The following is a 12,672-nucleotide window of genomic DNA, read 5'->3' as shown; positions in this document are numbered from 1 at the left end:
GCTCCTACTACAACAGCTTTTGTATCAGTTCTTTTGTCTTTGTGTCGTTATATTTCTCACAGATTTCTGCTCGTTCTGAATCAGATACAGATAAAGTAGCACAATAAAGATTATGTAGGCTATATGAATGCATTAGTGGAGAGAGCGATTGCGTGTGAATTAATTCTACTTGCCAGCGTCTCTCTACTAATAAGCTGTGAGTTTTAGTTACTAAGAAATTTATGTTATAACTTTTCAGTTTCTAAGCTATTTTAGTGATGCATCACAAAACAGTGTTGATACATTTCTAATTCTGGTTTTGTGTGATCTCCGCGTGATGTGCGAGCTGTGTGTGTGTGTTACAATGCAGCACGCATTTAGAATGGTGATTAACTGACCTGTACAATAAGCGTGCATTCTCCCGATCAATTTTGAGCTTCCAGATGGTATAATCAAACATGTCTTGTGGAGAGCTCTCTGACTATGTATTTATTTGTCATTTTTAACTGTTGGAAACGGAGCCTGGCAGCCTGCATGTCAGGAAATGGCTTATCCGATCACGCCCTCTATAGTCGATGTCAAGCTTAAAGCGTCATGGCAGAGCATTAAAGTCGACTAGTTGATTAGTCGGTGCAACCCCTAAATAGCAGGAATAGTTGCTCTGTTTTTGAAGTCCATAAAAAAATGCATCCTTCCGTCAAATAACGTGCTCCACGCGGCTCCGGGGCGTTTGTGTAAGAAAAATATCCATATTTAAAACTTAAGTAAAGTTTCGGCCGACCGCCTTCCGTATTCAATTTATGGAAAAAGTGTTGAAAGTGCCTCTGCCGATCGAAAGACTAACGCAACCAGGTACGCTCGTCAGACGTCATGTACGCATCTTGAATTGCGAGAAGGCACTTTCAACACTTTTCCACGGAAGGCGATCGGCTGGAACTTTACTTGATAAAGTTTTAAATATGGATATTTTTCTTACACAAAGCATCGATTTGCTTCGAAGGCCTTTATCAACACCCCGGAGCCGCGTGGTAGGTGCATTTTTTATGGACTTCAAAAACAGAGCAACTATTACTGCAATTATAAAGCTTGGATTAGCCTGGACTTTTTTTATATAACTCTGATTATATTTGTCTGAAAGAAGAAAGTCATATACACCTAGGATGACTTGATGGTGAGTAAATCATGGGCTAATTTTCATTTTTGGGTGAACTATCCCTTTAAGGTTGGCAATCGTAATTTTGAAGGACTGATATGTTCATACCTCTAACTCTTTCTCATCAAACGCCTTGAGTAGATGCTGTGGGATGACCTCATTAAACCCTTTCTGCAGGGCCAGGAACTGAGCCTCGATGCCTCTCAGGAACCGCCAGTTCACATACAGCCTGTGCAAAAACAGGTACAAGACGTTACAGCTTAATGACATCTTCAGAACGGGATTACAACGGGAGGAGGATGCTCACCTCACATACTCCTTCTTGGTGTCCTGGGTGACGGGGATGCTCTTGCCGTTGGGTTTCAGCTCATGCTGAATGATCTCTCCGTACGCATTGTGTTCTACGCAGAACGTGTGGTCCAACACCCCCGTGATGTCATTATCTCTAAATACACACATAGAAGAAAATGGATAATTATTTTTATTGACAAAATACGACTAAATGTGATCAAAGCTGGCGGTTAAAATTATCAATTGTATTTTAAATAAAAAAAATAGAAACTTTTCCTGGTACATTAATATTAATGAAATTTTATAAAAGGTTTGTTTTTTTGTCAATTATCTACATACCCACAAACAAATATAAAGGTTTTTACTAATTTTAAAAATACATGCAAGTAATTACATCTGTAATTAATTCCTGTAAATAGCATACCACAAAACCTATAACCACATCCCACCTCAAAAGCAGAAAATGTGTTTTGCATTACAAATATGAACACAATAAGTACCTAACAATTCCTTTTTTAACATGGGTACATACAGTACCTATTAAAGACACCTAATATAAAGTGGGATCAACACTCCATTAAAGACACAACAACAAAAATCTACCCCCCCCCATGTATCTAGTTGAATTTAAATGACTGCATATAATATAATTATAACATATATAATTATAATGTACTATTATTTTATTATGAAGTATAGCCATATTATTCTCACGAATCATTCCAGCTCATCTTCTGCTGAAAATACAGCGAGTAATAACTGTATTACAGGTAATTTTTGAGTGCATATTGTAATGGAAAGGGGTGTAATGATACATTGTTATATCACGATATATAATATATAAACATGCGACATTATGTATCGTTGATGTAAACTATATAATTTGTGATATGGAATTAGTTTTATCCAAGGCTCAGCTTACTGTATTTATAAAGTATAATTCACCCAAAATGGAAACCTGAGCGATTTCTCTCCCACCATTTAAAGTCCATTCCTCTAAAACTTCAAAGATTAAAAAAATGTCATAAAGGCATCATAAAAATAATTAACAATTGAGTGGTTTAATCCAAATCAAAGTCTTCTGAAGAGACACGATGGCTTTGTATGATGAACAGATTCAGCTACTGTAGTAAACACAGACGTTCAAAAACACGAAAACAACACGAGAGTGAGTAAATGCAGAATTAAAATTTTTGGATGAGCTAATCATTTACAGTTTGGGAATAGTCTTTTTGACATGATTTCTTGCGAATAGAACTGTGATTGATTGCATTGATCATCTGAAGCGCGCCCTCATCAAAGTGAAAGCGTAAACATAATTTAAATCACCAGATCACATTTAGTTTTAGTAGTATGATTATTCAAAGCGTTTTAGGTGGTTTATTCTTATATGTGTATGTATAGTGCATTTATAGAAAAATAGTTACATAATAGAAACATAATATATAAGAATGCAATGAGGAAATATATGTGGGTCCTGATATAATATAATAATAATATTATTTTTCAAAAGTAATAATAAAAAACCTCTGTATTTTGGCTTAAAATATTGTGTTAAGTATCGTATCGTGAGTTTAGTATCACGGTTTGTATCGAATCGTGACACAAGAGTATCGTTACACCCCTAGTAATGGACGTATAAAGCACACTGACAGGATCCAAACGAGGCTGTTGTGGAGGTCTGGATCCACCGACTCCATGTCATCCAGAGTGATGGGTTTCCCTAGCAACTGTTTGTAGAAAGGCAGAGTGAAGCCTCCGTCTATATAGTGGCCGTGGAAAACAGCCATTCCCATAATCCTCCCCACAAAGTGGAAATAGGACAAATGTTCCTAAAAACAAAAACAAATAAAAGATGAGCGTTTTTTGTAAAGTGCTTGCATTTAATGAATATCTGACCTCGGCTCAAAGTCCACTCACAGGATTAACGGCAGAGTCCGGGTTGATCTGTAGCGTGTAGATGTCGTCCCGTGAATACTGGAACAGTCCATAGTATGGATTTAACATCTCGTGCGACAGCAAGTATAACCACTCCCTATGACACAAACACACATATTGGCACAAACTATTAACAGACATCAAGTCTAACATGGCCCACTGTAACATTGTTATACTCCAATTCTACCACTAGATGGACACACAAGCTTTAAAAGTCAGCAGGAAACTGCATTCATAACCCATTTTACTGCCATACTGTGATATGTATTATTTGAACAGGATACCATTCAAAAAAGTATGCTGGGAGTTGATTTTATCCATCTGGAATTGATTGGATTGTGGAAAGTGATAAACAGGTGGTTAATCAACAGAAAAGGAAAGTCGTTTCAGAGTTACAAATGAACATCTTTCATCAAAATTACAAAGACATTTTTCTTTTGAGTAATGTTTACAGATGAATCATTCACAATGAGACCAGGGACGTGTATTAAGACTGAAAACAGGCCCATTTTGAGTTCACAATCAGCTTTAACGTTTATTATTTTTGTTTGTTAAAAATGAACAATTTAAATAATACATCAATACATCATCAATCCTTCTTCCAAACCGTGTTTTTGTCTTACCCTGATTCACTTTAGTAAGTCTATTATAAGTGGTTATATTTTAGACCGCGCCGGATGGTTTTCATAGGGAATTGCGTACATACGTCATCCGCCCGTGTGTGTCTCGTCATATCTGTATATAGTAAAAAGTGGCTCCGACTACTTTGACGTGTGTACGGTGTAGGAGTGGCATAGATTAGTTGTCAAGAAAGGTTGACATGGAGCAGATAATTCTTGAACATCTGGCGAAAAGAAATTCAGAACAGAGGAGAGTCTGTTGGTATAATAAAAAAACACGACAGCTCTTACTGATACCAGAATCAACATTGTCTTGGCTTTTTGGTGAGATGGTGAAAACGGAGGGATTTGAAATGTTGTCATTTCTAACCACTAGAGGGCCAAAAGTTACATAGCCAATGGATGTTTTTGCTCAGAGTCAAACTCATACCTAGCGACTCCACCATAGTCGAGACCTTCCTCTCCTCTGAACTTGACCATCAACCTCTTCCACAGGTCCTTCGGCCTCATCTTCATCACCTGCCGATATGATTCCTGAGGAAATAGTAGAGGGACAGAGGTGAAATTTATGAAGAGTTACAGAAAGATCACAAATCTTTCACTACTGCATTATATAAGGATGCACCAGACATGATTGAGAAAGTTCACACTATAGGCTTAGTAAATACTTTGTTGTCAAACTTTTCTTTGAGTATAATGCCTGTTTATTTTAGCATCACTGAGTTATTTATTTTATTTTTTGTCATTTTGTATTAGTAAACGTTGTCTATGTCTATATAGTTTTTATTCATTTTTATTTTAGTTTTAGTTATTTTAGTACATCAAAATAAGCTTTGCTATCTTGTTCAAAAAATACAAAATATCGGACGTTGGCGGAGTGTTAACGGGGCAATATGCTTTCAAGTGTAAGTATTTACGTTACCAAACATTAGTTATAACCGTAGTAAATGTAAGTAAAGTTTAACTTTTAAATGCCAGTACAAATTACAACCGTTATACAAATGACGTGATTGATGGCTAACGGACCTTTTCACTGACGTAATGAGGCTGACGCGCACTTGCTAGCCTGTTCCATTTACCTGTTCTCCGAATGCTAAAGAGGAGCCTCGCCTAGCCTCTGAAGGAAGTGACTTGGAAGGACCAGTCCTGCAGAGGAAGGATCCTTGACATTGAGAAACACCTTGAGTGTGTTGAAAAGGAAGTTATGATGTTCGCTCGGCGGCTGCTATGACACTTGTTCACACTGCAGTGAGAGTAAAGTGTTTCACTGAATAAAACCGGAAACCGAGGGTGACGCAGATATGACGCAATCGACAGGCGACTCCCTCACACGCATAGCTCACACGTCCCGGTTCCTCGGTTAAAATAGCCATTTTCTCACGATTTACAAATAGTTGAAAACATTTGGGATATTCTAAGTACTCAACTGAACAAAATATATAACACTGGCCTAGTGGTTTCTGGATATTTTACTGCAAAAAATCCTACATAGTTCACCTTTAATATGTTTTATAATTTATAATAATATTTATATATATAAAACTGTTTAATTTGAGTTAACTATCATAACCCTTCTATATGCACCAGAGCAGAAAACACAATACATTAAAAAAAAAGAGCGCAGCATGTTGGAATGCAGCATCCAGAATTCCTGTGCGTATCCAGCTCAACACCCTTAAACACCCCAAAGCAGATGACCAGACAGACGCACAGACCAAAAATCACTTCAAGCTGACTGGGGGGGGCATGGGGGGGAATAAATGTTTTTCCACCAGGCCTGAGATGAGGCTCAGAAGTGTGTGCAGTACAAGACACACAGCATTAGCTGAACTCAGCATGGTTTTTGCTGCATGGTAATGATGTTTAACATCATGTATGATGCATTATGGCTTTTTCCACGCGTAAATTGATTTCTGGGTAACATCCAGCAGAGTTCAAAGGCCTTATACGCTAAAGGTTAACCAGGCCTTTGGGCTTCATAACCTTTCTCACAGGCTGGTTCAGACGAACAACAACAGAGATCCCATCTGCCTCCTAGCTGACGACAAGTCTCACTGTGACGTTGGATTCTACTGCTTTGTGATTGGTTGAGAGGTTGTGGTTTATGCAAAAAACAAACAATCAAAAACAAACAAACAATACAAATATTCCAAAGAAATGGATAAATGTGAGAGTTTTATTTGTTTTGGTCACCAGACTCTATTGGATAGACATGCAGTAGAGATAGGGCTGCAACAATTATATCGATAAAATATTATTAATAATATTATCGATAATAATCGATAATGAAAATCATCGACAACGATTCCCATTATCGATTAGTCGGGTCTGCACCCCGCAAAAATTTCCAGCAGTCTCACCAAAATAGAGCACTGAATAAAGCATTTATATGGACGTAATGCATCTAAAAATAAAGTGTAAACAGAGTGAGTTGCTGCGGGAAAGATACGTGATCCAAGCGTCCAAAACATGAGAATTTTTTATTTTAAGCTTCAAGCTAATGCATTAGTGTTTAACATACCCTGTCATGCTCTTTGACAGATGTGTGTGTGCGTCTGCGTCCTCAGGACAAAACGTTCATTTTACAGGTATATCCTCATCTGTAAATGCTGCTAATTCACGCGAGTATTTCTATTTTGAATGAAAGCACGTCCTGCATTAACCCATGTTTTTTGGCGTATTGATTACCATTTGTTCAACCACACAAATACCATAGTTAAACTATAGATTTGAAGCAAAACCATGGTTAATTTATGATTACCATGGAATAACTACAATAACCCTGTTTTATTTATTTATTTTATTTGTTGTAAAACCATGGTTAATTTTTGTACAGTATATTCATTATGTATGTTTTCATAGCACTCATCTGACATGTTTGGGCATTGGGCAGGATGTGAAATGAGTTTTGACAATACAAATTTTTTAAATTATATTTTTATTATATCCGATTAATTGAAAAAATAATCGGCCAACTAATCAATTATCAAAATAAAATGTTCGTCCAATCAATGCATTCAGTCCGAATGCAATGATAGGATGTCCTACCTGCCTGTCAACACATGTACCTTTGCGCAGACATCACATGTCATCGGCGCATTTCATGTCACAGAGTGCCACAAACAAACAGCAGTCGCCTTTTACAGTTCCTCCTGAACCAACACAACAGACTTATGCTACATTCACGCCATGTCGTAGCCGTTATTACGAGACTGCAACCTGTGACGTTCTACCCGGAGCTGTTCACGTCCTCAGACTCAGATTTATGCGTCTCTATGTCAACACTATCAATGCCGAAATTAATCTGTAGTAGTCATTTGGTTCAAGTAAGAGCTCTGTAAGTTGTTTATGTTCATTATTATTGTAATGTCATGTGCTTTGAGACATGAGCTGGTTTAACGCTGATGCTTCGCAGACTCTGCTGTGTGCGTTTATGTGTTTCAGAGCAGGCGTGGCCTTGGAGATGCTCTAAAGGGAGGGTGAAATCTTATGTTTTCAAAAATAGCTTGCTAATGCTAGCCACTCAGAAATTGCCAACCGTATGTTTCAGTGAACTGATTCAACTCATTTGCATCACCACCAAAATGTTCACAGAAGTTCACAATATCACTACATGATATTGTTCATAAATTAAAATGTTTTGGTAATATATTGGTAGGCAAATATTGTTATTTTCACTATGTTTTGTTGCATATAAACAAAAAATATTTAATATTCCTTCCACTGTGAAATACTTTTACCTAGATTTCTACTGTGTTCTACTTCCATGAATCTATGTGGCTACAATGGCTGTTGGGTTGATATGATTGTTCCTCTGATTTTAAATGTTTTTGAAAGAAGTCTCTCATGCTCACCAAGGTTGCAGTAAAAACAGTAATACTATGGATTTCTTTCCAAATTTGTTCAGGATTCTTTTATGAATAGTGATGCCTTTATTGATTTAGAAATATTTTTTAACATTATAAATGTCTGTGACTTTTGATCAATTTAATGCATTCTTGCTGAATATTAAGTATTACTTTTTTCAAAAAAAGACAAAATCTTACTGACCTTGCTGACCAAACTTTTAAATGGTAGTATAGAGATACATATTGGATATTGTCAAAAAGCGGAAATATAACCACATACTAATTATAAGTGGATTAATGTTGCCAAATTATTTGCTTAAATCTTCCTTAAATAAAAATAATCCATTCATCAGTATGAGTTTGCATTGTTTGGACGGATGTCCATTCTCACCTCAAAGATCTCCTCACGCGAGACTTCGATGCGACAGTGTCCCGCTTGAGGCTGCTGCTGGGACAGCTCCTGTCTCAATATCTTCAGTTTCTGCACCAGATCTCGCTTGTACTTGGGCACTGTAAGACATTCAGGGTCCTCGGGGAGATTTCCGGGAGACACGACAGACTGAGCCTGCTCCTTCAGCTGTCCGGGGCGGCTGTGGAGAAACAGCGAGGGGGGAAAAGAGAAACGGGGAGAATAAAACGAGATGAAACATTCTGTCAGCATGCATGAATTAACACTGATGTCTGACCCCGTCTTCACCCTTGATGCCAGAGCAGCGTCGCCCATTCAGTGCCATCTCACAGGTATGTCACGACAGAGCCGAACAAAATGAGCTTCTAAATACAGGAAATGAGGACACAAGTTCACTTCACAAGCTCCAACATGGTCCTGAACTGATATAATGCTGAATACACAGTCGGCTCCAAAAGAATTTGGACACTTTTAACAACACTTAAAAAGTTTCAATGTCATTAGAATACCGAATGTCAAACAACGAGGCATCGGCAAACAAATACTGCTTGAGCATAACAGACTTCACAAACTTCAGTGCTTGACAAATAAAGATGGAGTGAGAGGGCAGAGGTGTGTTCATATGTACAGATGAAGCGAAGTGTGCATACATTCATCTATAAACAACACATTCCTTTATATGAAAACACACACACACTCACTTCACATATCACTCCATACACACTTCACAGCCACTCTCAGGCTCATTTATCCAAGTGACACCATGATCCTTACGCTCGTTCTCCGTCTGCACGTGACCCACATTCCTCAAATATTCCCTTCCTCCCATTCTTTTTCTTTGACACGCAGAAACTCACTTCTCTTTGCCTGCAGTTTTATAGCTTCGTGCTACATTTACAACACTATACTGATCTAAAATCGGGTGTGAATCTGAATCAACGTGTAAACAGCCTAGATCAGTTCTCGCTGTTACTTTGTAAAAACAGCCTGATGTTCATTATAATATACAAGCAACAATACTCCATGGGTCAATGACAAATTAGGATGTCTGAAAAAGATATAAAAGAGAAAAATCTAGTTTAAAACAAGTTCTTAGAATCCTCTGGGCCTTATTTTAACGATCTGAGCACATGGTCTGAAGCGCATGACGCAGGTTCATTTAGAGCGTGTCCGAATCGACTTTTGCTAGTTTAACGACGGAAAACACGGTCAGTGCGCCAGGTCCAAAAGGGTTGTACTTAGTCTCTTAATCAGTCATGGGTGTATTTTGGGCATAGCGTGTAATAAACCAATCAAAGTGTGATCGCTCATTCCCTCTAAAAGCAAGTTGTGCTTGCACCATGGCGGATTCGCTATTTACATGGAGAAAATTGTGAGCGGAAAGACTAAATGCTCGAGTACAAAAGTGCAAGTGCATTTGCTATTTAAACAACGTGGTGCTGGACATGAAAATGATAACTGCGTCAGGCTGAAACTAGCAAAAAACATTTGAGTCGCGCCTGCCGTCGCATTGCGCCGGGTGTATGATAGGGCCCTTAATCTTAGAATCTAAACTTCTTGATCACGTTGATGCCATTATCATTAAAAAAATAAGGTGGTGGAGTGACTATCCAGAAAAATTTAATAAATATTTCCAAATTGTCTTCACTGCTTGCATTATTTAAAAACAAACAACAATAATAAAAGATCATGCCAAATTACTTCCGCCAAATATAATTTACAAGCATCACAGCCTTTTTTGTCATTATAATCTCAGATAATCATTTTGTCATTAAATATCTTACAATCACTTTTTTAACATTAAAGGGTTAGTTCACCCAAAAATGAAAATTAGCCCATGATTTATTCACCCTCAAGTCATCCTAGGTGTATATGACTTTCTTCTTTCAGACGAAATCAATCAGAATTATATTAAAAAATGTCCTGGCTAATCCAAGCTTTATAATGGCAGTGAATGGCTGCCCAAAATTTGAAGCTAAAAAAAAGTGCATCCATCCATTATACAAGTAATCCATACGGCTCCAGGGGGTTAATAAAGGCCTTCTGAAGCAATGTGTTTTTATAAGAAAAATATCCATATTTATAACTTTATAAACTATAATCACTGGCTTACGGTAACGGCTGTACATGAGTCTAGTTCTGCTGGAAGAGTGACCCCTGGAAAAAGTCTAAAACAATTTTTTTTTAAGAGAAATGTCAGAGGAGCTAGAGTTTGTTTCCCAGCCCTATTTATTTGAACTGTGAGAGGTTTCAACTCTCACCTCAGCTTACGGTACGCCTACATCCTATGTTATGCATCAGGTCAGAGGTCACTCTTCTGCTGGAACCAGACTCACATACGGCCGTTACCAGAAGCCAGTGATTTTAGTTTATAAAGCAGGGGTCTCCACACTCGGTCCTGGAGGGCCGCTGTCCTGCAGAGTTTAGCCCCAACCCCAAATAAACACACCTGAACCAGCTAATCAGTGTCTTACAAGGCTCTAGTTAGAAACTGATTAGCTGGTTCAGGTGTGTTTAACTGGGGTTGGAGCTAAACTCTGCAGGACAGCGGTCCTCCAGGACCGAGTTTGGAGACCCCTGTTATAAAGTTATAAATACGGATATGTTTCTTTTAAAAATGCATCGCTTCAGAAAGGAATTTATTAACCCCCTGGAGCTGTATGGATTACTTTTATGATGGATAAACACACTTTTTTGGGCTTCAAAATATAAGGTACCATTCACTCACATTATAAAGCTTGGAAAAGCCAGGATATTTTTTAATATAACTCTATGTTTGGCTGAATAAAGAATGTCATATACACCTAGGATGGAGTAAATTATGGGATAATTGTAATTTTTGGGTGAAATATCCCTTTAAGGACAACAAAAATATTAAGAAGTTAAAACATCTACATTAAATAAGAGATTTACTCATTACTATCTGTAGGAATTTAATACTTAATGTATTATTTGAATAACTGAACAGATTCAAGCAGAAAAATCCTTTTTGAATGTAATCCATTAGTGACCGTTGAAATTCTGGATGTGGATAATGAGGGTGTATCCACCGAAAGACAACAGCAGCTCATGCATGCACACACGCACAGCCATGACAATCACCCACACGCCCGAAGCTCCCATCACGCACTTGATCGTGAGATCATGAAGCCATCAAGGCTGAGTGGAAAGCACACAGCACAGAAGATTTCTGCCAGATGACAGAGAGGTGAGAATTTCTGCGCTGATATAAGGCAGATGTTTCGACAGATATCCACATAATCTATCTAATGCCTTTTCCAAAAGTTAGACAACTGCAGCGCCAGGAACGTTTACACTGACTCGCTTTGACAGCTAGTTTGCTTGAGGGATGATGTCTTCATGCAAATGATCTGTTTTGACTGATGTCTGGTATCTCTTTATGGCAAACAGAGCGCTACAATATTAAATCAATATGTAGGTAATTATATGATAATATTGTGGTTTTAATGTTTAGTGTATAATTATTCAAAGCAGTGATATATTGCACACTTTTACTATTTGTTGCTCTATTATCTGCATTACACTCATAGCTCATTCATAGTTTAGATTTTGGTAAAATGGAAATAATTTAGTGTGTGTGCTGACCTAAAGCTAAAGTGCATTTTGGACAAAAATATAAAAGAATCATGTGAAAAACATCAACAAAAAAGTCATGAATATTATGTAATTTTCTTAGGGTTACTCCATTTGATCTTGTAAAAAGGTCCATATCTAATATTAAAAAAATAACAATTTACTAAAACACGGCTTTCTGCATGTGACACTGACTTTGATTTGATGGATTTCTTTTGTTTAAATATAATATTACTATATTAATAAACTAACCCTAACTAAATAAAAATTTTCTTCACTGCTTACATTATTTAAAAATAAACGTTAATAAAAGATTATGCAGAATTATTATCTCACAACATTGACTTTCTAATTCACAATGTGACTTTATTTCTTGTTTTAAACTTAATCTTTTAAAGTTTTACTTTGTTAATCTTTATTTTGTAGTCTTTATTTCATACCATTGGGTGATTAACATATGTTTAAGTTTTAAAGTGAGAATTTTAGGCACATTTTGAATTAATACTTCAAAATGATAACAATGGCCATTAAAAAAAACATATTGATTAAAATCAATCCAAACATCCCAGTTGACAGGTGGATGCTTCACGTTGCCGTGAAGATACTATGCAGGTGCAAAGATTCATTTGCGAGATCCTACGTGAACTGATATTCCCCGACTTGTGTGATGCCATTCATGCATGCCGTACCCCACTGAATATTCTTGTTACTGCAAGAACAACATGAAGTGGGAAGACGGAATGTGGGACACGTCCTTTGATCTGTTAGGACAGGAAAAGGGAAACTCGATCTCTCTCCATTTAAGCATTCCTCTGGCTCACACGACACACACAAATACAC

The 12,672-nt window shown here is 37.3% G+C and overlaps 1 protein-coding gene across 2 annotated transcripts in view; it reads right to left on the bottom strand.

The window, feature by feature from the left end:
- The window catches only part of smurf2 (SMAD specific E3 ubiquitin protein ligase 2), a 66,208-nt gene that overhangs the window by 2,686 nt on the left and 50,850 nt on the right, over nucleotides 1–12,672 (bottom strand). For both annotated transcript variants that reach the window (XM_079829944.1, XM_079829943.1), the window contains exons 12-17: nucleotides 8,221–8,419; nucleotides 4,412–4,515; nucleotides 3,344–3,458; nucleotides 3,077–3,255; nucleotides 1,440–1,577; nucleotides 1,241–1,361 (exon numbers count right to left, since the gene is read on the bottom strand). In XM_079829944.1, coding sequence (XP_079686070.1) covers nucleotides 1,241–1,361; nucleotides 1,440–1,577; nucleotides 3,077–3,255; nucleotides 3,344–3,458; nucleotides 4,412–4,515; nucleotides 8,221–8,419 — 856 coding nt within the window. The remainder of the gene's footprint in view (nucleotides 1–1,240; nucleotides 1,362–1,439; nucleotides 1,578–3,076; nucleotides 3,256–3,343; nucleotides 3,459–4,411; nucleotides 4,516–8,220; nucleotides 8,420–12,672) is intronic.

Source organism: Gobio gobio, assembly GCF_949357685.1.
Source record: "Gobio gobio genome assembly, chromosome: 1".
Classification (NCBI taxonomy): domain Eukaryota; kingdom Metazoa; phylum Chordata; class Actinopteri; order Cypriniformes; family Gobionidae; genus Gobio; species Gobio gobio.
This window is presented reverse-complemented; position numbering and strand designations above follow the sequence as displayed.